Below are 24,631 nucleotides of genomic sequence, written 5' to 3'. Positions count from 1 at the left end.
AGCAGTAATAAAGTCGCCGGATAGCGTAGCAGGCACGGATGGCTGAAGGCGGCTGGCTTCCTCAGGCGCTGTCCTAGGCTTGCTGCTCGCTGGTTTCAACGGCGGCGGCTCTCAAGATCCAGCGATGCGAAGAGCTTTGCTGAAGACAAGAAAAGCCCGCGAGCCCTCCTTATATACACACTGGCCACACCCATCCTGACGGTTAGAAGGGTGTGGAGGGCGCGAAGTTTTGCGGTTTTAGTCATTGTTTTGGTCTTTTGATTTGAAAACATTCTTTGAAATTAGGTCAACATTTCATCATGTTTCTTTCAATAATTTTACACAATTTTACATATAATTTTAATCAATGAAATTAAGTTTAGTGGAAAAGTTAAATTCAAACAGTTTATATTAATCATATCAACATTGAACAAAAACATGGTGAAACCTCAACTCCTGAAACGATGTGATAATGAGACAATCATTAAGCATTGTTGATAATTATTTGTGCTTTACATCACTTATGCATTTGTCATTTTGTGCAGAACTATGTTATTTTAGGTTTATGCTTTCTGAATAATCTCATACATATAGAATTATTATAGTTAATTAACTCGCTTTGTTCAAAGTTTAGCTTTCGCTCACACAGCTCAACATTATTGATTAGGACTTGGTTATTTCAAACTATAATTTGTCTTTTTTAGATCTTTTTTTTTTTCCCTCAATGAACATTTTTTGTGCTTTTTTAATATCTTTATTTTTATTTATTTTTATCAACAAAATGTTTTAATTGTCATCATAATGCACAATTATCATCTGGTCTTTGTTGTCTTTGTCAAAAATCCTAAACTCCTAAACTTGACTTCGCAGGCCAAAGAAAAAGAGGAGCGTCTCCTGAAGCGACAGCAGAACCGAGAGCGAATGGAGGAGAAGCGCAGACTGAGAGCAGCGCAGAATGAGGAACAGGGTGTGTGTGTGTGTGTGTGTTTGTGATGGGTAGGTTTAGTGTGTATGTGTGTGAGTGAGATGGGTAGGTTTAGGGTTAATGTAGGTAAATAGAAAATACAGATTGCACAGTATGTGTGTTGGTTTGCATTAATGATCTGAACTTTAACCAGATTTCTCCCTGCAGACCGTAAGAAACTGGCGGATCAGAGACCGCGGGCCAAAGAGGCTCGGAAAGAGAAGAAGGTCCTGGAGAAGAAAGTGGCTCTGAGCATTCAGAGAAAGAGAGACTCCAGGTCTGTGGAGATTCGTCAACAATACATTTATTCTTATTTTCCTATTATTTTCTAACCTAAGAATAAGGTTTTCTGAATTCCCAAAAACATTTCTTAAAAATGTTCTTGCAACAAAACTTAAGAAGAATTCAAACTCTTGAAAGGAATTTTCTTAAAAATCATTGTGAATAACCTCTTAAAGTTAGGATAACCTCCAACTCGTCTTAATTCCCTAAAGATGAGAGGTTTGATTAATTTATTGGGTTGTTTAAATATAAAGCATCACAACAGAACACTAACTGCAAATAAAAGCAGACTTTTTGCTGAAATAAAAAAATAGAAATCAAATAGGGACCTTGTTTTGGATTTTACACGTTAGTATAGTTTTTGTTAATATTTTGAGTTAGATATTATTTTTATATTTTCTGTTTTCATTTTAATATTAAAATTGTTGTAATTTTGTTCTGTTTTATTTAATGTCAGTAACACTTTACAATAAGGTTTCATTTCTTCAACACTAGTTACTACTTAGTTAACATGAACTAACAATGAACAATACTTCTACAGCATTTATTAATCTTGGTCAACGTTAATCTCAGCATTTACTAATACATTAAGATCAAAAGTTGTACCTCTTAACAGGGATGTCCCGATCCGATCCACGGCATCGGTATCGTGCCGATACTGGCCCAGAACGCTAGATCGGATATCGGAGGGGAGAAAAAAATATATCCGATACCTATTAGGGGTGGAACGGTACGTGTATTCGTATTGAACGTACGTTCGGTACCTGCGTCACGGTTCGGTGCATGGATTTACACGGAGAATACACAGTATAAAAATAAATAAAACTCGCGTGCACATTAATTAATGTAATGCGGAACTACTGTTAGATACGCGCATAGACATATGCGGGTTCTTTAGGGACACCTAATCTGTAGCCCCGCCTTAGCTCTGAACACGCGTCTATTTCGCTTCAAACGCTCGCTTTATCATTATACGCGCTATACGCATATATATATAGTGGATTCAAACTGTTCAAGCATCGAAATAGACGCGAATTTGACGCTCTATTCGCGTTTGGTGTGAACGCATCAAAATGAACAGGCTGCGATGTCAAGATTGCAATGCTGGAGTGTGTGTGTCAGAGAGAGAGAGAGAGGCACGGGCGCGATCGAACAGTGGAAACAAAAACATACTCGTACGTCATTTTGTTCATACAGGACATCATTAAAACTGCAAAAAGTGTTTAGCCTTATATTTGTGTAAAAGTTAAATACAACATTGTGCTTTTGTCAAACTGTAACCTACAACTGTCACCCAACCAAAATCACACACACACACACGCTGTTTAAAAGCAAAAATGATCTCATCTTTTGGACATTCATCATATTGCATTGGTTTTCATGTCTTGTCCTCAAACAGAGCACTAATCTGTTTATTTTTAAGTCACACATTCTACATTGAATAAAAAAGAAAATCAAATGTGTTTTTAATGGTAGTATTATTTTATACAGAAATAAATTATTTATAATTCAGATGAGAATAACGTTAAAGTTAATTACAATTTTAAGGAAACAAATATATTGATTTGAAATATAGCAAATTCATTTTACATTCATTCAGGTACAATTACCAAACACATCTCAAGGTCTTTTGACTAAAGGGTGGCAGTCTTTCATCATCAGCTGTTGTTGTGGACTATATACTGGAGGAGTATTTGTTCTCCATTTGAGTGAGATGTTTTTATGTGGCTAATTGAGCAAAGTGCTTCCATATATTTTATTAGTAGTAGTATTAGTTCAAGAATAAAATAAAAATATCGGATTGATATCGGTATCGGCAAATAGCCAAAGCTGCGGCATCGGTATCGTATCGGAAGTGAAAAAGTGGTATCGGGACATCCCTAATCTCTTAACATTAGTTAGTGCACTGTGAACTAACATGAACATTTTTATTAACCTTAACAAAAGTTAATAAGTGCTGTAATGCTCATTGTTAGTTCAAGTTTTTATGTTAACAAATGAGACCTTATTGTAAAGTGACTAATATTTTTTATTAATTTGTAGTTTTAGTTATTTTACTATTTCATCTTAACCAAAAATGACAATTGTTGCCTGAGAATGTAGCTAAAATAAAAGTTTTTTTTTCAGTTGATGCCTAAAAAGACATATCGCTCTGTCTTGAGACTGTCTCTTTAAAATTAACTATTTAAAATATAGATCGCACTAAAAAACTTGATAATTATGACATAAAAATAATGAGAAGTTGAAATTGACTCATAATTTTGACTCGTTTGAGTTTTCACATCATAATTTTGACTTAGTGTGTCATCATTTTGAATTTAATGTCATAATTGTTTCCTATGTGGTAAAAATGGGCTTCCATAAATATCAGATAACACCAATTTTCTTGAGAAAAGAAATGTTCCTAAGAAAATATCGGAGAATTTCCTAGGAATTGCACTTTCAGTCAATTTGATCGAAGTATTGTGTTTACATGAGGTCAAGTTTAATCGCATTATTGCCTAAATCTCGCATTATGAGGGTGCATGTACATGTAGTTCTTGACTCTTTGCACGCTGTCTGCGTTTCCACAGATTTGCGTTTGTGAAATTTACGCGGAGATGATAATCTCTTTAAAAATATTTCAACGCTTGCACCTTGGAACCTATTTCAACGTTTGTGTTCTCGAGCCTCAAACACTGTTGTGTTCTAACAGAAAACCTTAATGCGCTCCGGCTGCTCTAAATTAATCACTAATGATCGTTGCAACGGAAGTGAATCAATCAAAACTAACTTTATCTGGACAATAGCTTTATTCTAGATCTGCTGTAAAGCCTAAACACTCTCTGTTACTGTAATCTCCTATTATCACTGTAAAGCTGCTGTGAAACACTATATTGTTAAAGCGCTGTATAAATGAAGGAGACTTGACTTGCCTCTTTCTTTTAGAAAAGAGGATGACAGGAAGAAAAGTGACACTGAGGGGGATTCGGTCAGCAAAGATGTAAGTTTCTCTCGTTCTCCAGCTTTTTCTCTCAGTCTATCATATCAGTTTTTGCATAGTTGTGTTTGAAACATTTAAACTGTTACAATGTATCTTACAAGGTAACACGATGTAACCTTGCTTGTAACCTTGAATTTGAGGGTAAGTTAACCATGGTGTTGGAACCCTGATCAGTCGTGAGCATCTCTGTTTCTCTTCAGGTGAAGTCGGTGAGTCTGAAGTCAGTGCGACGACTGTCCGATCTGGAAGAGCAGCGCAAGAAGAAAGCAGACGGCGAGGAGAAACTCCCTGAGAAAAACCGTGTTCACTCCTTCATCTTGGATCTGGAGCTGGGAACCGAGGAACGCCAGAGGTCGGCAGGGAAAACGGTTCGGAAAGAAAAGGAGCGCAAGGATAAAGAGAAGGAAAAAGAGCATCCTGATGAACGACTCAAGCACAAACTCCGAAAGACCGGAGACGGAGACGAGAAAGATGGAGGAACCGCGAAAGGAGCAGCTGATGAGAAGAAGGGGTCAAAGGTCAAGCCGGACCGGAAGAGTTCCGTCTCATCACGAGAGGTCAAGACGACTGTGACGGAAGCTGCGGATGAAGAGAACCTGAAGAAAGGAAAGAGCGAGAAGGAGAAAGCGAAGGTGAGCGGCAAGAGTCTCCGGCGTCTGGACTCCACCGGCTCCTCAGAGGAGAGGTCAGAGGTCGAGGCGGGGTCAGAGGTCAGCCGGAAGAAAGACAAGCACCCTAAAGAGGTCCTGAAGAGGTCAAAGAGTCATCCAGAGGGTAAACCGGGAGAGAAGCTCAAGGTGAGGTCGGAGAGGAAGGATTTGTCGTCGGACAAGAATCATTCGCAGAAATCAATCTCGGAAAACGAGAGCGACATCCGAAAGGTGGAGGCGGGGTCAAAGGTCAGATCCTTACCGGAGAAACACAGGACTAAATCCCAGAGTACTGCAGGAAAATCAGATAAAAAACCCGAAGCCAAGACTAAAACAGGAAAAGAGGAAAGGAAAACCTCAGAGGAGAAAGCAAAGTTAGCGAAGAAAACAACCGAGAAGAAGTTGCCGAAGGATCCCGAGAGGATATCGGGAGCGAAGGAGGATTCGAGCGCTGGAGATCCCGAATCAGTCTCCAGCACCACAGTTCACCCGAACGACCCGTACGGTGCGCTGAGCGACGTCACTCCCGAATCTGAGGACGAGGGTGTGTCTGTGGCAGAGCCCCGCCCCCTGAGCACAGAGCCCCGCCCCTTGAGCGCTGAAGCCGACGCCCTCCTAAGCCTGATGGATGTGTGCTCCTCCGCCTCGGAGCGCCGGGAGACCGAAGCGGATCTGAAGATGAAGGAGGCGGCGCTCACGCTGCTCTCCATGGACCCTGATCTCGCGCGGTCCTCGAGTCTCGTCTCAGAGTCTCCGGTCGACGGGAAAACACTCCCTACAGGCGCTGGAGGTGTGTCGTGTTACGCTGTGAACGAGCCCCAGGATGCAGGTAGTGTGTCGATTACAATAATATATTGTTGTAAACATTAACCTTCATTCTTCCCTCACACTTTGTAAAGTGCGACAAAAGTCCTAGGGTCTTGGACCCCTCTGATGAACACTCAATTATTTTATTTTTTTTATTAAAAATGATTTTCGAGTCAAAATGACCTGAGGGAAGGCTGAGGGTAAATCATGCACTTTGCACAATATCTAGCTCTCGTTTTTTTGTCAATATCACACACTCTAACACACATAAACACATGCATCATCATATGCATGAGAATTATAAAACCTCATAATAACTGATTTCATCTCCTAGCTGCATCTGCCGCCACAGTGGAGCCTATGGAGACGGAGCCTCTGCAGGAAGTGACATCAGAGGTGAGCTCATGACGTCATATCCTCTACAGTCTCAGACTGTTGGGCTTAACTGCACAGAACCAATCTCTGCTGCTTTATCGCTTATTGGCTTAGAACAATCATGAGGTTTTGCTTCAGTTATACATATATTGGGTTTTTTTGTTCATGAAATCATTCTTCATGTTGAAGCGGCAGTATTTCATATGCATAGGCTGTATTGCATTTACATTTACTTTTTAATCATTTAGCAGACACTTTTATCCAAAGTGACTTACAAATGAGGAGAACAATAGAAGCAATTAGACGAACAAGAGGGCAGCAGTATACAAGTGCTGTATCAAGTCTCAGTTTAGGGCCGTTCACACCAAGAATGATAACTATAATGATAACTGTAACGATAACTATATTTGCGTCCACATCGATGAACGATAACGGTCTAAGCTCTATTTAAGCTTTAATCTAAGCTCGCACGCTGTTCTTCTTGCATTTACATGGCTTTAACTAGCAGATGTCCTCAGCAGGCTGTGTTTTGAGGGAAGCTAGTGTAATCGATCTAATAATCTACAGTGAATTTAGCTGACGTAGTCAATATAGTGGATTAAAAACTTTTTCCATACAGTGGGGGAAAAAAAATAGTTTTGAAAGTGATCCCTACAATATTGTTCCTCATATCTTTATCATTATAGTTGTGGTGTGAACTCTGCTATTCTTTAAAGGGCACCTATTATGCAAAATTCACTTTTACATGGTGGTTTGAACATAAATGTGTGTTGGCAGTGTGTGAGCAAAACCACCCTAGAATGATAAAAATCCACCCAGTAGTTTTTACTATCTCCATAAATCATAAGCACTGTCTCAGAACGAGCTGTTCTAGATTTCCCTCACTGTGACGTAGAATTGAGCTAAGCCCCACCGACGTGATTTGATTGACATCTGGTTTTGGCATAGACCCCGCCCTCAGTGATCTGCATCCTCCATTGTTTCAACGACAGCCGGTAATGTCTCCTAAGAAGTGTAGGTGTTCTGTTGTGGGATGTAAGAATGGACATACTAGTCTTCACTGACATCAGAGCCACTGAAAACGCAGCGGATGGATTTTATTTATGAAGAAAAGGAGCCACTTAAACTTCCTAAATACGAGATTCATTTTCTGACTGACTGTTTAGTGAACGAGGGTCAAAGTTAATCCTCAAGTGTGGATCGTTGCCTACAGTTCGCGATCCAACGTCACCTCCAGAAGAAGTAAGTGTATTTTATGATTTTGAGCAAATAGTCATTTCAATCGATGTCAGCCAGTTCAACAACAAATGCGTCTAAAGCTATTTATTGTCGTCGTCATAGGATGTCTCAACAAACAACGTCAGACAGTTTTATGTCACGTAGGCATTTTTTTGCAGCAAATGTAAATAAATTAAGGTCTGCTCTATCTCCATAGACAGTAGGCTATATAAACGTCTATCTCCCTCCCCTTAAGAAAAAAATAAATAAATCGTTTGTACTTAGCAAACGTTATCACAGTAGTGTGTGTGTGTGTGTGTGTGTGTGTGTGTGTGTGTGTGTGTGTGTGTGTAGTTTCAAAAAATTGCGCGAACGTAATCACAGTTCGTGTGTGTGTGTGTGTGTGTGTTGCACATCCATAATGGCAAAGGGGACGCGATTAAAACTTTGTAACTACATAAATGTATCAAATAACCATTCCGAGACGTTTAGTCCATTCTCACGCCTGTTTCACACATACTCCGTGTGCAGTGCGTGTGCGGTCTGTGTTGCAGTGCATATGCGGTGCAGGAGCAGCACGCGCAATAGTGCTTTCACATAGCCTATGCTGCGTTTGCAGTGCGGAACTGATCCGCGGCTGTAGCCACAAACACATAGACCTACTCATTATTTTTATTTCAAATCCAGAAGTTATCAGCAACTTTTATTTAAAACAGTTTTAGGATTCTCTCTGTACACATCCTCCCTTGTCTGTCTTGGCGTCGCTCTATCTTTTTGAGCTGACTAATATAAACGCCAACGAGGAGGAGAAAGAAGCGTCGACAGATCAAACAATTGTCTTTAGAATTGTATTTTTGTTTTCTTTGTTAGGCTAGTTGATGTCCGTGCTGTTATATTTCGTTCACTGGATGGAATGTTCGTTATTATTGTGAGTCTTTGTGACGTCTGTTGTGAGTGAGTAAATAAATAATTGCAGTATTGCACTGATTCCGCCGTTTACTTGTTCTTGTTTAGGATCTCTTCTCAGAGTTGATATTTTTATGAGAGGTCGTAACACAACGTATTATTCAATACATTACTTCTAGATTATATATTAAGTTGCTCAAGCAGTGGTAAAATATTGAACCATGTAGCTAGCCTACTTATATTAAAATTGCATAGGCTACATTTTAAATTAAAACTTAATTTACAAAAACAGCAGATTCATACCTTTTCTATTTAAATCGTTATACAAAGTCTTGCATGTCACAACTAACTTGTTTATCCACCTCCACGAATGAGACGAGTGTCGTTATGTTGCCTTGTTGAAGTAAATTGTAGTTTTCCTTGCTTTACCTCGTCTTAAAATAAAAAGATGACTGTGAAAAATGGTAGGCTACTATTTAATTAAATGCATTCATGGTAAGATTACTAGCCTACATTGTATTTAATTAAATGCATTTATGGTGAAATTATTACATTTTCATGTCAATCTGTGCATTTTAAACACGAACCATGCGTTGTCACTTTAATTCAGCGTTTGCAGCACAGCAAAAAATAGACTCGGTACGGAAACGATCTCTGCACTGCTGTATACGCACCGCAACTGGAACGGATCGACGGACTGCATCCGTGTACAGTGTGAAAGCTCTAACCTGTTAACATGGGTGCAGAAAAAAATACGCACCGCACACGCACTGCAAACGGAGTATGTGTGAAACGGGCGTCATTCGTGTTTATTCTGTGCCGGAGTCTCTTCATCATCTGGGTCCAGCAGCAGGGCGGGGATATGCAGCTCATTTACATTTAAAGTGGTAGACGCCAAAACAGCTCTTTTTAAAACAGGCCCCAAAAATGACATTTTCAAATGGTTATAATAAATTAACTGTGGGGTATTTTGTGCTGAAACTTCACAAATGCATTCTGGGGACACCCAAGACCAATATTACATCTTCTAAAAAGGGGCATAATAGGTGCCCTTTAATATGGAGAACGATTATTAGAACTATATCTTTATCGTTATCTTTATAGTTATCATCCTTGGTGTGAACGGGCCTTTAGTCTTGTAGGCAAACATCAATGCCTTGATTTCGATGCGACTGGCTATTGGCAGCCAGTGCAAACTGATGAAGAGAGGAGTGACGTGGGCTTTCTTCGACTCGTTGAAGACCACCCTGGATCGGTTGCAAAGGCTTGATAGTACATGCCGGCAGGCCCGCTAAGAAATCATTACAATAGTCCAGTCTGGAGAGAACAAGAGCTTGGACAAGGAGTTGTGTGGCCTGCTCTGATACGATGGGTCTAATCTTCCTAATGTTGTATAAAGCAAATCTGCAGGACCAGGCCGTTGTTGTAAAATGGTCTTTGAAGCTTAACTGATAATCAATCACAACTCAAAGATTCCTGACTGACCTTGATGGACTTATGGATGATGAACCTACAGCTGAATGAAGTTGTAGTAATTGTTGGGTTGGCTGAGACCACAAGCAGTTCTGTCTTCGCAAAGTTGAGTTATCCAGCAAGAACTGTCTGTCAGACAGGCTGCAATGCAAACAGGTACCGTTGGATCAACTAGTTAGAATAAGAAGTAGAGTTGAGTGTCATCAGCGTAGCAGTGATAGGATAAACCATGTTTCTGAATAACTGATCCTAGTGATGACATGTAGATGGAGAAGAGAAGCGGTCCCAGCACTGAGCCCTGAGGCACTCCAGTAGCTAGATGATAACAGTGATGGGATAAACCATGTTTCTGAATGACAGACACAGTGATGGCATGTAGATGGAGAAGAGAAGCGGTCCCAGCACTGAGCCCTGAGGCACTCCAGTAGCTAGATGATAACAGTGATGAGATAAACCATGTTTCTGAATGACAGATCCTAGTGATGACATGTAGATGGAGAAGAGAAGCGGTCCCAGCACTGAGCCCTGAGGCACTCCAGTAGCTAGATGATAACAGTGATGGGATAAACCATGTTTCTGAATGACAGATCTAGTGATGACATGTAGATGGAGAAGAGAAGCGGTCCCAGCACTGAGCCCTGAGGCACTCCAGTAGCTAGATGATAACAGTGATGGGATAAACCATGTTTCTGAATGACAGATCCTAGTGATGACATGTAGATGGAGAAGAGAAGCGGTCCCAGCACTGAGCCCTGAGGCACTCCAGTAGCTAGATGATAACAGTGATGAGATAAACCATGTTTCTGAATGACAGATCCTAGTGATGACATGTAGATGGAGAAGAGAAGCGGTCCCAGCACTGAGCCCTGAGGCACTCCAGTAGCTAGATGATAACAGTGATGGGATAAACCATGTTTCTGAATGACAGATCCTAGTGATGACATGTAGATGGAGAAGAGAAGCGGTCCCAGCACTGAGCCCTGAGGCACTCCAGTAGCTAGATGATAACAGTGATGGGATAAACCATGTTTCTGAATGACAGATCCTAGTGATGACATGTAGATGGAGAAGAGAAGTGGTCCCAGCGCTGAGCCCTGAGGCACTCCAGTAGCTAGATGGTAACAGTGATGAGATAAACCTTGTTTCTGAATGACAGATCCTAGTGATGGCATGTAGATGGAGAAGAGAAGCGGTCCCAGCACTGAGCCCTGAGGCACTCCAGTAGCTAGATAATAACAGTGATGGGATAAACCTTGTTTCTGAATGACAGACACTAGTGATGACATGTAGATGGAGAAGAGAAGCGGTCCCAGCACTGAGCCCTGAGGCACTCCAGTAGCTAGATAATAACAGTGATGGGATAAACCTTGTTTCTGAATGACAGATCCTAGTGATGACATGTAGATGGAGAAGAGAAGCGGTCCCAGCACTGAGCCCTGAGGCACTCCAGTAGCTAGATGATAACAGTGATGAGATAAACCATGTTTCTGAATGACAGATCCTAGTGATGACATGTAGATGGAGAAGAGAAGCGGTCCCAGCACTGAGCCCTGAGGCACTCCAGTAGCTAGATGATAACAGTGATGGGATAAACCATGTTTCTGAATGACAGATCCTAGTGATGACATGTAGATGGAGAAGAGAAGCGGTCCCAGCACTGAGCCCTGAGGCACTCCAGTAGCTAGATGATAACAGTGATGAGATAAACCTTGTTTCTGAATGACAGATCCTAGTGATGGCATGTAGATGGAGAAGAGAAGCGGTCCCAGCACTGAGCCCTGAGGCACTCCAGTAGCTAGATGATAACAGTGATGAGATAAACCTTGTTTCTGAATGACAGATCCTAGTGATGGCATGTAGATGGAGAAGAGAAGCGGTCCCAGCACTGAGCCCTGAGGCACTCCAGTAGCTAGATGATAACAGTGATGGGATAAACCTTGTTTCTGAATGACAGATCTAGTGATGACATGTAGATGGAGAAGAGAAGCGGTCCCAGCACTGAGCCCTGAGGCACTCCAGTAGCTAGATGATAACAGTGATGGGATAAACCATGTTTCTGAATGACAGATCCTAGTGATGACATGTAGATGGAGAAGAGAAGCGGTCCCAGCACTGAGCCCTGAGGCACTCCAGTAGCTAGATGATAACAGTGATGAGATAAACCTTGTTTCTGAATGACAGATCCTAGTGATGGCATGTAGATGGAGAAGAGAAGCGGTCCCAGCACTGAGCCCTGAGGCACTCCAGTAGCTAGATGATAACAGTGATGGGATAAACCTTGTTTCTGAATGACAGACACTAGTGATGACATGTAGATGGAGAAGAGAAGCGGTCCCAGCACTGAGCCCTGAGGCACTCCAGTAGCTAGATGATAACAGTGATGGGATAAACCATGTTTCTGAATGACAGATCCTAGTGATGACATGTAGATGGAGAAGAGAAGCGGTCCCAGCACTGAGCCCTGAGGCACTCCAGTAGCTAGATGATAACAGTGATGGGATAAACCATGTTTCTGAATGACAGATCCTAGTGATGACATGTAGATGGAGAAGAGAAGCGGTCCCAGCACTGAGCCCTGAGGCACTCCAGTAGCTAGATGATAACAGTGATGGGATAAACCTTGTTTCTGAATGACAGACACTAGTGATGACATGTAGATGGAGAAGAGAAGCGGTCCCAGCACTGAGCCCTGAGGCACTCCAGTAGCTAGATGATAACAGTGATGAGATAAACCTTGTTTCTGAATGACAGATCCTAGTGATGGCATGTAGATGGAGAAGAGAAGCGGTCCCAGCACTGAGCCCTGAGGCACTCCAGTAGCTAGATGATAACAGTGATGGGATAAACCTTGTTTCTGAATGACAGACACTAGTGATGACATGTAGATGGAGAAGAGAAGCGGTCCCAGCACTGAGCCCTGAGGCACTCCAGTAGCTAGATGATAACAGTGATGGGATAAACCTTGTTTCTGAATGACAGACACTAGTGATGACATGTAGATGGAGAAGAGAAGCGGTCCCAGCACTGAGCCCTGAGGCACTCCAGTAGCTAGATGATAACAGTGATGGGATAAACCTTGTTTCTGAATGACAGACACTAGTGATGACATGTAGATGGAGAAGAGAAGCGGTCCCAGCACTGAGCCCTGAGGCACTCCAGTAGCTAGATGATAACAGTGATGGGATAAACCATGTTTCTGAATGACAGATCCTAGTGATGACATGTAGATGGAGAAGAGAAGCGGTCCCAGCACTGAGCCCTGAGGCACTCCAGTAGCTAGATGATAACAGTGATGGGATAAACCTTGTTTCTGAATGACAGACACTAGTGATGACATGTAGATGGAGAAGAGAAGCGGTCCCAGCACTGAGCCCTGAGGCACTCCAGTAGCTAGATGATAACAGTGATGAGATAAACCTTGTTTCTGAATGACAGATCCTAGTGATGGCATGTAGATGGAGAAGAGAAGCGGTCCCAGCACTGAGCCCTGAGGCACTCCAGTAGCTAGATGATAACAGTGATGGGATAAACCTTGTTTCTGAATGACAGACACTAGTGATGACATGTAGATGGAGAAGAGAAGCGGTCCCAGCACTGAGCCCTGAGGCACTCCAGTAGCTAGATGATAACAGTGATGGGATAAACCTTGTTTCTGAATGACAGACACTAGTGATGACATGTAGATGGAGAAGAGAAGCGGTCCCAGCACTGAGCCCTGAGGCACTCCAGTAGCTAGATGATAACAGTGATGGGATAAACCATGTTTCTGAATGACAGATCTAGTGATGTCATGTAGATGGAGAAGAGAAGCGGTCCCAGCACTGAGCCCTGAGGCACTCCAGTAGCTAGATGATAATAGTGATGGGATAAACCTTGTTTCTGAATGACAGATCCTAGTGATGACATGTAGATGGAGAAGAGAAGCGGTCCCAGCACTGAGCCCTGAGGCACTCCAGTAGCTAGATGATAACAGTGATGGGATAAACCTTGTTTCTGAATGACAGACACTAGTGATGACATGTAGATGGAGAAGAGAAGCGGTCCCAGCACTGAGCCCTGAGGCACTCCAGTAGCTAGATGATAACAGTGATGAGATAAACCTTGTTTCTGAATGACAGATCCTAGTGATGACATGTAGATGGAGAAGAGAAGCGGTCCCAGCACTGAGCCCTGAGGCACTCCAGTAGCTAGATGATAACAGTGATGGGATAAACCTTGTTTCTGAATGACAGACACTAGTGATGACATGTAGATGGAGAAGAGAAGCGGTCCCAGCACTGAGCCCTGAGGCACTCCAGTAGCTAGATGATAACAGTGATGGAATAAACCTTGTTTCTGAATGACAGACACTAGTGATGACATGTAGATGGAGAAGAGAAGCGGTCCCAGCACTGAGCCCTGAGGCACTCCAGTAGCTAGATGATAACAGTGATGGGATAAACCATGTTTCTGAATGACAGATCTAGTGATGTCATGTAGATGGAGAAGAGAAGCGGTCCCAGCACTGAGCCCTGAGGCACTCCAGTAGCTAGATGATAATAGTGATGGGATAAACCTTGTTTCTGAATGACAGATCCTAGTGATGACATGTAGATGGAGAAGAGAAGCGGTCCCAGCACTGAGCCCTGAGGCACTCCAGTAGCTAGATGATAACAGTGATGAGATAAACCTTGTTTCTGAATGACAGATCCTAGTGATGACATGTAGATGGAGAAGAGAAGCGGTCCCAGCACTGAGCCCTGAGGCACTCCAGTAGCTAGATGATAATAGTGATGGGATAAACCTTGTTTCTGAATGACAGACACTAGTGATGACATGTAGATGGAGAAGAGAAGCGGTCCCAGCACTGAGCCCTGAGGCACTCCAGTAGCTAGATGATAACAGTGATGGGATAAACCTTGTTTCTGAATGACAGATCCTAGTGATGACATGTAGATGGAGAAGAGAAGCGGTCCCAGCACTGAGCCCTGAGGCACTCCAGTAGCTAGATGATAATAGTGATGGGATAAACCTTGTTTCTGAATGACAGACACTAGTGATGACATGTAGATGGAGAAGAGAAGCGGTCCCAGCACTGAGCCCTGAGGCACTCCAGTAGCTAGATGATAACAGTGATGGGATAAACCATGTTTCTGAATGACAGACACTAGTGATGACATGTAGATGGAGAAGAGAAGCGGTCCCAGCACTGAGCCCTGAGGCACTCCAGTAGCTAGATGATAATAGTGATGGGATAAACCTTGTTTCTGAATGACAGACACTAGTGATGACATGTAGATGGAGAAGAGGAGCGGTCCCAGCACTGAGCCCTGAGGCACTCCAGTAGCTAGATGATAACAGTGATGAGAAAAACCTTGTTTCTGAATGACAGATCCTAGTGATGACATGTAGATGGAGAAGAGAAGCGGTCCCAGCACTGAGCCCTGAGGCACTCCAGTAGCTAGATGATAACAGTGATGGGATAAACCATGTTTCTGAATTACAGATCCTAGTGATGACATGTAGATGGAGAAGAGAAGCGGTCCCAGCACTGAGCCCTGAGGCACTCCAGTAGCTAGATGATAATAGTGATGGGATAAACCTTGTTTCTGAATGACAGACACTAGTGATGACATGTAGATGGAGAAGAGAAGCGGTCCCAGCACTGAGCCCTGAGGCACTCCAGTAGCTAGATGATAACAGTGATGAGATAAACCTTGTTTCTGAATAACAGATCCTAGTGATGACATGTAGTGGAGCAAAGAGTGTCTGTAGCACTGTTAGTGTCCAGTGCTGAAAACTGAGCAGGTGGAGGATGTGAGGATGAAACCATAGAGGATAGGTGAGAGGTAGAGAGTGAGTCTAGGTTATACCAAAGGTGACCTGCGGAGGAGTGCTTGTTGTGTCAGGAGTCAGTTTGAGATTAAAAGTGATGAGGAAGGGGTCTGAGATGTGCAATGGAGTAACTAAAGCAGCAGTAGCGAATGTAGACAAGGTCCAATTGGTTACCTGATTGGCAACAAAGAACATGATCACACTGTTCGCCTCTGCCTCATTCGCTGTTCTGCAGCCGCCTGCTGTCTTCTACTTGGACATGAGTCGTTTGGCATGTAAAACAAGCCTAATTTATCAGATTCATCCTGTGGGTTCTTCTGATTGCTGGAGTGTCTGTCTATCTCCTGTAATGTGTTGGTGCTTTTCTTTCAGGTGGGGGATGAGCAGACAGATGAAAGAGACGAAGAGAGAGACTCAAAAATACTTACAGCAGACGCAGCTGAGCCAACGCAGACGCTCACTGCAGATGTTAATGAGTCCACGCAGACCCTCACTGCAGACGCAGCTGAGCCAACGCAGACCCTCACTGCAGACGCAGCCGAGCCAACGCAGACCCTCACTGCAGACGCAGCCGAGCCAACGCAGACCCTCACTGCAGACGCAGCCGAGCCAACGCAGACTCACACTGCAGACGCAGCCGAGCCAACGCAGACCCTCACTGCAGACGCTGCCGAGCCAACGCAGACTCACACTGCAGACGCAGCTGAGCCAACACAGACCCGCACTGCAGACACAGCTGAGCTAACGCAGACTCACACTGCAGACGCAGCCGAGCCAACGCAGACCCTCACTGCAGACGCAGCCGAGCCAACGCAGACCCTCACTGCAGACGCAGCCGAGCCAACGCAGACTCACACAGCAGACGCAGCTGAGTCAACGCAGACCCTCACTGCAGACACAGCTGAGCCAACGCAGACGCTCACTGCAGAAGCAGCTGAACCAACGCAGACCCTCACTGCAGACGCAGCTGAACCAACGCAGACGGATGATACTGAGCCAACGCAGACCCTCACTGCAGAAGCAGCTGAGCCAACGCAGACGGATGATACTGAGCCAACGCAGACCCTCACTGCAGACACAACCGAGTCCACACAGATGCTCACTGCAGATGCAGCCTTGTCAGTGCAGACTTTGGCTGAAGATGCTTCCGATCCCATGCAGACGATCATTACAGACACTCCTGAGACGGTACAAACCCTCAGTGCAGACATGGCTGAGTCCCCTGCGCAGACCCTTACTGCAGACGCAGCTGAATCAACGGCAACGGTCACTGCAGACGCAGCTGAATCAACGGCAACGGTCACTGCAGACGCAGCTGAATCGACGGCAACAGTCACTGCAGACGCAGCTGAATCGACGGCAACAGGCACTGCAGACACAAAGGAGACCGATACAGATGAGCCTGTGCCGACCCTCATAGAAAAAACTGCTGAACTTGCGTCGACATTCTCCGCAGCTGAGCCTGCACAGACCCACAGTGCATACACAGCAGAGCCTGCACAGATGCTTACAGCAGATACAGTGGAGTCTGCGCAGACCCTTGCTGCAGACACAGAGACAGATGCAAAAGAGCCCATGCAGACTCATACAGTAGACACAGTTGAGCCTGCGCAGACAGTATCTGAATGTGCGCAGACAGTAGCTGAGCCTGTGCAGACAGTCACCACAGATGCAGTTGAGCCTGCGCAGACCGACTCTACAGATGCAGTTGAGCCTGCGCAGACCGACTCTACAGATGCAGTTGAGCCTGCGCAGACAGTCACCACAGATGCAGTTGAGCCTGCGCAGACCGACTCTTCAGATGCAGTTGAGCCTGCGCAGACCGACTCTACAGATGCAGTTGAGCCTGCGCAGACAGTCACCACAGATGCAGTTGAGCCTGCGCAGACCGACTCTTCAGATGCAGTTGAGCCTGCGCAGACCGACTCTTCAGATGCAGTTGAGCCTGCGCAGACCGACTCTACAGATGCAGGTTAGTGACAGTGATGATTAGGAGTGTGTGATTCTGATTCTGAGTGTGTGATTATCCCAGTGTAACCCGTGCGTCTGATGCAGGCAGCGCATCTGTCTCAGACGAGCAGGAACAGAAGTCGTCAGACGCCTCTGAGACGGTAACAAGTCAGAATCGTTTCATCAGCAGATATTATGCAGGAAATCATGCTCATGTCATTAATGCTCATGACTGTGTCTGATCAGGTGGAGCAGACGGAGAGCGGCACACGGAGAGGACGATCATCTGCTCAGACGGCAGGTGTGTGTGTGTGTGTGGGTTAATGTAAAATAACACAGGGCTCCTGACTGCAACCCAATGGTAGACCAAATTTTCCTGCCGGTGCGACCAAAATTTGATATACAGTTGCAATCGGAATTATTCCACCCCCATTGCATTACTGGCACAATGTACAGGCTTTCAGCGGTTTGCAATGAGCAAATCAAACAGAAGTAATTGAAATGGCTCAACACAAGAAATGTTTCAAGTGGTTTCCCCAAATTTAACTGAAATGCAACTTTTGCAATGACTTATGCAGTTTAAAATAGTCTGGAGCCCTGTAACATGTTTCCTGAATGATTAATGTGTAGAATCTTAAATTAAACTTTCTTTATCTGACTGCAGCAAATCAAACCAGAACCGATAATGAAAAAGAGCAAACGTCCAATAAAGAGGTGAGTTTTCTTTGCGCACTCTCTCTCTCTCTCTCTCTGTCTGTTCTTCTATTAAAGTGTGTGATGTGTCTGACAGTGTGGTGATGATGACGATGAAGATGAAGATGATGAAGAAGAGAGATCTGGAGTGAGCAGGACTCCACGCAGAGGAAGATCCTCCAAAGCATCTGATGTTCCTCAGAGAGAAACGCGTAAGAGTCTCTGTTCACACGCTGTGAGCTGTTCTCCGCACACGCTCCGGGTCATGTGACCGTTTTTCTGCTCTTTCCCATCAGGCTCTGCTTTACAACCGAAGGAGGCGGAGCCAGCTGTGGAGGAGGAGCCAAAAGAGGTGTTTATATTCTTCAGTTTTGATTTAAAGATAAAAAAGACCCTTGATTCATTTGATTCTAAAAAGATTAATTTGAACTATTTTAATAGCTATTGTCTTTTTTCTTATTTTTTGTTGAGTTTGTTGACCAGCAAGACTTCCACACAATAGTCAGTTTGAAAAATATTATTAGTATATGTAGTATTTACTGTCTCACTGTCGTTTGTGCCTACGGGCCGAACGGCAGTGCAGAGTACCCGGCCTTCTTGGAGACTCTGGGAGGGGTGCTGGAAAGTGCTCCGACTGGGGACTCCGTCGTTCTACTGGGGGACTTCAACGCCCACGTGGGCAGCGACAGTGACACCTGGAGGGGCGTGATTGGGAGGAACGGCCCCCCTGATCTGAACCCGAGTGGTGTTCTGTTATTGGACTTCTGTGCTAGTTACAGCTTGTCCATAACGAACACCATGTTTAAGCATAAGTGTGTCCATCAGTGCATGTGGCACCAGGACACCCTAGGCCGGAGGTCGATGATTGACTTTGTGGTCGTTTCATCCGACCTCCGGCCGTATGTCTTGGACACTCGGGTAAAGAGAGGGGCGGAGCTGTCAACTGATCACCACCTGGTGGTGAGTTGGGTCCGATGGCAGGGGAGGAAGCTGGACAGACTCGGCAGACCCAAACGTACTGTGAGGGTCTGTTGGGAACGTTTGGCCGAATCCCCTGTCAGAGAGATCTTCAACTCCCACCTCCGGCAGAGCTTCGACCAGATCCCGAGGGAGTCTGGAGATATTGAGTCCGAGTGGACCATGTTCTCCACCTCCATTGTCAACGCGGCCACTCGGAGCTGTGGCTGTAAGGTCTCCGGTGCCTGTCGAGGCGGCAATCCCCGAATCCGGTGGTGGACACCGGAAGTAAGGGATGCCGTCAAGCTGAAAAAGGAGTCCTATCGGGCCTGGCTGGCTTGTGGGACTCCTGAGGCAGCTGATGGGTACCGACGGGCCAAGCGGACTGCAGCCCAGGTGGTTGTGGAGGCAAAAACTCGGGCCTGGGAGGAGTTCGGTGAGGCCATGGAGAAGGACTATCGGTCGGCCTCGAAGAGATTCTGGCAAACCATCCGGCGCCTCAGGAGAGGGAAGCAGTGCCCTACCAACGCTGTTTACAGTGGAGGTGGGCAGCTGTTAACCTCGACTGGGGATATCACCGGACGGTGGAAGGAATACTTTGAGGATCTCCTCAATCCCGCCGTCACGTCTTCCATTGAGGAAGCAAAGGCTGAGGGCTCAGAGGCGGACTCGTCCATCACCCAAGCTGAAGTCACCGAGGTAGTTGAGTACCTCAAGTCTCTGGATGTTGTGGGGCTGTCTTGGCTGACACGTCTCTGCAGCATCGCGTGGCGGTCGGGGACAGTACCTCTGGACTGGCAGACCGGGGTGGTGGTCCCTCTTTTAAGAAGGGGGACCGGAGGGTGTGCTCCAACTATAGGGGGATCACACTTCTCAGCCTCCCTGGGAAAGTCTATGCCAGGGTACTGGAGAGGAGAATCCAGCCGATAGTAGAACCTCTGATTCAGGAGGAACAGTGTGGTTTTCGTCCCGGTCGTGGAACACTGGACCAGCTCTATACCCTCTACAGGGTGCTGGAGGGCTCATGGGAGTCTGCCCAACCAGTCCACATGTGTTTTATGGATTTGGAGAAGGCATTCGACTGTGTCCCTCGCTGCATCTTGTGGAGGGTGCTCTGGGAGTATGGGGTCCGGGGCCCTTTGTTAATGGCTGTACGACCGGAGCAGGAGCTTGTTCGCATTGCCGGCAGTAAGTCAGACTTGTTCCCGGTGCATGTTGGACTCCGGCAGGGCTGCCCTTTGTCGCCGGTTCTGTTCATAATTTTTATGGACAGAATTTCTAGGCGCAGCCAGGGGCCGGAGGGGGTCAGGTTTGGGGACCACACGATTTCATCTCTGCTCTTTGCGGATGATGTTGTCGTGTTGGCCTCATCAAACCAGGACCTCCAGCATGCACTGAGACGGTTTGCAGCCGAGTGTGAAGCGGCTGGGATGAGAAACAGCACCTCCAAATCCGAGGCCATGGTTCTCAGTCGGAAAAGGGTGGTTTGCCCGCTTCAGGTTGGTGGAGAGCTCCTGCCTCAAGTGGAGGAGTTCAAGTATCTTGGGGTCTTGTTCACGAGTGAGGGAAGGATGGAACGGGAGATTGACAGGCGGATCGGTGCAGCTTCTGCAGTAATGCGGTCCCTGTACCGGTCTGTCGTGGTGAAGAAGGAGCTGAGCCGCAAGGCTCGATTTACCGGTCAATCTACATTCCTACTCTCACCTATGGTCATGAGCTGTGGGTCATGACCGAAAGGACAAGATCCCGGATACAAGCGGCCGAAATGAGCTTTCTCCGCAGGGTATCTGGGCGATCCCTTAGAGAGAGGGTGAGGAGCTCGGTCACTCGGGAGGAGCTCAGAGTAGAGCCGCTGCTCCTCCACATCGAGAGGGGTCAGCTGAGGTGGCTCGGGCTTCTGTTCCGGATGCCTCCTGGACGCCTTCCCGGGAAGGTGTTCCGGGCATGTCCCACCGGGAGGAGACCCTGGGGAAGACCTAGGACACGCTGGAGAGACTATGTCTCGGTGTCCCCCCGGAAGAGCTGGAGGAAGTGTCTAGGGAGAGGGAAGTCTGGGCATCCCTGCTTAGACTGCTGCCCCCGCGACCCGGTCCCGGATAAGCGGTAGAAGATGGATGGATGGATGGATGGATGGATGTAGTATTTAAGTGAATATAACAAAGATTCGCTGTTATCATCATCATGCCAAATTTTTACAGAGAAATTTTACTTTCAGGAATGTTTTATGTTTGTTTATGATGAAAATGAGACACGAGATAACGTCACTCTCAGAGCCACTGCTGTTTATATACTATTAAAATATTTATTCATATTTTGAATTAACCTTTATTTTTGTATTTTCAGTTTTCATTTTAATTTGGTTTGTTTTAGTCATGTTAGGTGCTTTTACTCATTTTTGGTAGTTTTTGATCGATATTTCTATTTAGCTTTAATTTATATTTACTTACTATAAGTACTATAAGCAATTCAACTTATTTCAGTTTCCAAGGCATTTCTAAATTTTGATATACATTTAAGTTAAAAACATTTTTTTTTTAATTATTATATATATTTTTTATTTCAGCTTTATTTCAATTAAGCCAAGACGCTACATTCACTGTTTATTTTTGAGATTTTGGTTTATTTTGCCTTCATAACATATTTTTTTTCAGACTGGTAAAAAGAAAACATCCAAAATACACATTTTATCGCACTTTATCTATTTGAGTCTGTAAATTTCAATTATAATACATATCTTTACGAGATTTTTTCTCCACTTCAGCAGAACTTGTAAATACCAAAACTTACAGTTTCACTCATATCTATATTCTGAAGATTTTTACTGAGGGGTTTGTTCATATATCATTCACTCTGAATTATACAACATTTTATTCCTAAAAACAGTGAAAATGTGTTTTTTCTGTCTGTTGGCAGTATTTTCTGATTTATGGAGTGATAAAAAGAGAAATCCAGAATCCATTCTGTAAAAACCTTCAACTCTAATGTGTCAACAAACTCAAATAAGAATTTTGAACCTATCTTTATCCAATGTTCATATTAATGTTCTGGAAATATATGCAAATTAGTGCATATTTCATGAGACAATGTCTCATATGCATATTTAAACATTTAATAAAACTGTAATACAAAAAAATTGTTGTAAATCCACTGGGGAAGTATGTGATGTACATTAGTTAACATGTTCACCCTATTCACCTGTAGTGTCTGGCCTTCACAAAAATGATTTTTTTTTTTTTTTAAATTTCACTTTTTTAATCAACAATAACAACAAAGCAAAAGTCGTTAATTTAAAGATTAAATTAACCTGAAAGTTGCTTTCAGAAGTTAAATTGACATTTCTGAGAGAAATGCCATGACCATATATTATACCAAATCTTAGACGATGAGGAGATGTTTATTCCAGGTCATGTGATCAGTGTTTTAACGCTTCATAGTTTGGGTTTTGATGGGACTGAAGTGTTTGTGCTGATTTTATTATCAGGGTCGCAGGAGTCGACGCTCCACTGCTCAGATCAGAGACGCTCCCTCAGGTGAAACACACACACACACACAGAGAGAGACACTCACTCACTCACACACACACACACACACACACACACACAGACTCTCACTCTCACACTCATACACACACTCTCTTTCTCTCTCTTTCTTTCTCTCTCTCTCTCTCTCTCTCTCTCTCTCTCTCTCTCTCTCCCTCACACACACACACACATACACACACACACACACTTTTCTGTTTGTGTAGATGATCAGTCTCTCTCTCTGCAGTGAAACCTGCACTGAAGCGCAAGAGATCATCAGACGAGCTTCTGTGTTCCACAGCAGAACCAGAACCATCAGCCAAACACAGGAGCGATGAAGGTCAGTGTGTGTGTAATGCAGTGTGTGTAATGCAGTGTGTGTAATGCAGTGTGTGTAATGCAGTGTGTGTAAAGCAGTGTGTGTGTAATGCAGTGTCCGTTCAGTAACAGTGTGTGTAAAGCAGCAGTCAGAAGCTCACACTGAACGAAGCCTGAATGGTCGTGTTTGATTTCTCTCTCAGCGAGTGTGTGTGAAGATCAGGACGTGATCAAAGCCAGCGATGAAGATGAGGAGAGGAAAGATGAGGAAGAGGTGTGTGTGAGCGAACAAACACTCCTGACACTACACCATCTGACATATGCTGAATCACTGACTGACCTGTGTGTGTGTGTGTGTGTGTGTGTGTGTGTGTGTGTGTGTGTGTGTGTGTCCAGCGGAAACCTGCCCGCCGCGGACGACCCTCCAAAGCGTCCTCCACTGACGACTCGGGTACGAGAGCCGTGATATTACATCATAACTGTAATTAATAAATGATCCTCCTCACGCCTGGAGGAAATCGTTAAAGTTAAAGTATTGAGAGCCATTATACTGTGAAAAAAATGTATATTTTAAATATGTTGAAAATATTTCATTTCTATTATTTAAATTATTACTTTTTTTACTCACTATAGTTACTATATATACTAATTTATTTCACTTTATTTTTATCGATTTTAATTTAATATTTTACTTATTTATTTCAATCAGTTGCTTATTTATTTTTAATCTAATTTTGATTAAATGTTTTTCTTACTCAGTACTTTTATAGTACAGTATTTTTTAAATTATGTGTATATGCATTTATTTTAATCTATTTCTTACTCATTTGCTTATTTATTTTATTGTTTTTTATTTTCTTTCTTTTAATATAATTTTCATTAAATTTTTCATGTTTATTTTAATCTAGTATTTTGATTAGACTCGCTCGGTACAGTACTGCATGTATTAATTTATTTACTAATTTAATCTAATCTATTTATTTTTTTACTCAGTTAATTAATTATTCTTTAATAGTTTATCTAATGTTTATTTGTCAATCAAATTTTTGAATACATGATTACAGTTTTTCTTTCTTGTTATAGTATCATACTCTTTTTCAAATTTGTATTTATTTACTTTATACTTTATGCATTTATTTATTTGTATATAATTATTTGTTTGTTTTAAGCCATTTATTTAATTTTAATTGATTTATATTGTATTATATTACTCTTCGTACTGCTATAGTACTGTTGATTTAAATATTTTTATTTTTTTCTCATTTATTTTAATGTTTATTTTTTTTGGTTTAAATCAAATGTTTTTTATTTTAATCTAATTGGATACATATACATTTACATTTAATAAATGTTTTATTTGATTAGTGTTTAGTGAGTGATTGTGGAGGATGTTGAGTGTGTTCCTGCCGTCCACAGACACCGGAGCGTCCGAGAGGAGAGACGGAGAGAAGGAGGAGGACGAGGAGGAGACGAAGACACGAGCGACGACCCGAGCCGCGTCCCGTCTGGAGGCAGAGAAGTACTGATACACACTCACACACACACTCACAGTCACACACACTCACACTCACACACACACTCACTCACACACACTCACACTTACACACATACACACACACACACACACACACTCTCTCTCACACACACACACACACACACACACTCCGGATCCTCACACACTCCAGCCTTCTCCTCAGTGAATCACTCCTCATGTGTGTGTGTGTGTGTGTGTGTTTCAGGA

At 43.8% G+C, this 24,631-nt stretch overlaps 1 protein-coding gene across 2 annotated transcripts in view; it reads left to right on the top strand.

Annotated features, from left to right (window-relative positions):
- bod1l1 (biorientation of chromosomes in cell division 1-like 1) overlaps positions 1–24,631 on the top strand; it is a 38,641-nt gene that overhangs the window by 10,838 nt on the left and 3,172 nt on the right. Inside the window, exons 8-24 of one of the 2 annotated variants that reach the window (XR_014031353.1) lie at positions 850–946; positions 1,112–1,220; positions 4,154–4,208; positions 4,409–5,687; positions 6,000–6,061; positions 15,824–17,323; positions 17,507–17,562; positions 17,648–17,702; positions 18,066–18,115; positions 18,192–18,306; positions 18,391–18,446; positions 22,533–22,581; positions 22,820–22,912; positions 23,094–23,164; positions 23,287–23,341; positions 24,307–24,409; positions 24,630–24,631. The exon at positions 24,630–24,631 is cut by the window's right edge and continues 73 nt beyond it. Coding sequence is in view for 1 of the 2 variants with exons in the window: in XM_081382570.1 (XP_081238696.1) it covers positions 850–946; positions 1,112–1,220; positions 4,154–4,208; positions 4,409–5,687; positions 6,000–6,061; positions 15,824–17,423; positions 17,507–17,562; positions 17,648–17,702; positions 18,066–18,115; positions 18,192–18,306; positions 18,391–18,446; positions 22,533–22,581; positions 22,820–22,912; positions 23,094–23,164; positions 23,287–23,341; positions 24,307–24,409; positions 24,630–24,631 (3,907 nt within the window). In the remaining variant the exon portion in view is untranslated. Of the gene's footprint in view, positions 1–849; positions 947–1,111; positions 1,221–4,153; positions 4,209–4,408; positions 5,688–5,999; positions 6,062–15,823; positions 17,424–17,506; positions 17,563–17,647; positions 17,703–18,065; positions 18,116–18,191; positions 18,307–18,390; positions 18,447–22,532; positions 22,582–22,819; positions 22,913–23,093; positions 23,165–23,286; positions 23,342–24,306; positions 24,410–24,629 lie in introns of both variants that reach the window. The other variant, XM_081382570.1, reaches the window with a different exon arrangement.

The sequence above is a fragment of the Scardinius erythrophthalmus genome (genome assembly GCF_964197995.2).
Source record: "Scardinius erythrophthalmus genome assembly, chromosome: 13".
NCBI classification, from domain to species: domain Eukaryota; kingdom Metazoa; phylum Chordata; class Actinopteri; order Cypriniformes; family Leuciscidae; genus Scardinius; species Scardinius erythrophthalmus.
The sequence above is the reverse complement of the archived record's forward strand: the minus strand, read 5'-3'. Positions and strand labels throughout refer to the sequence as shown.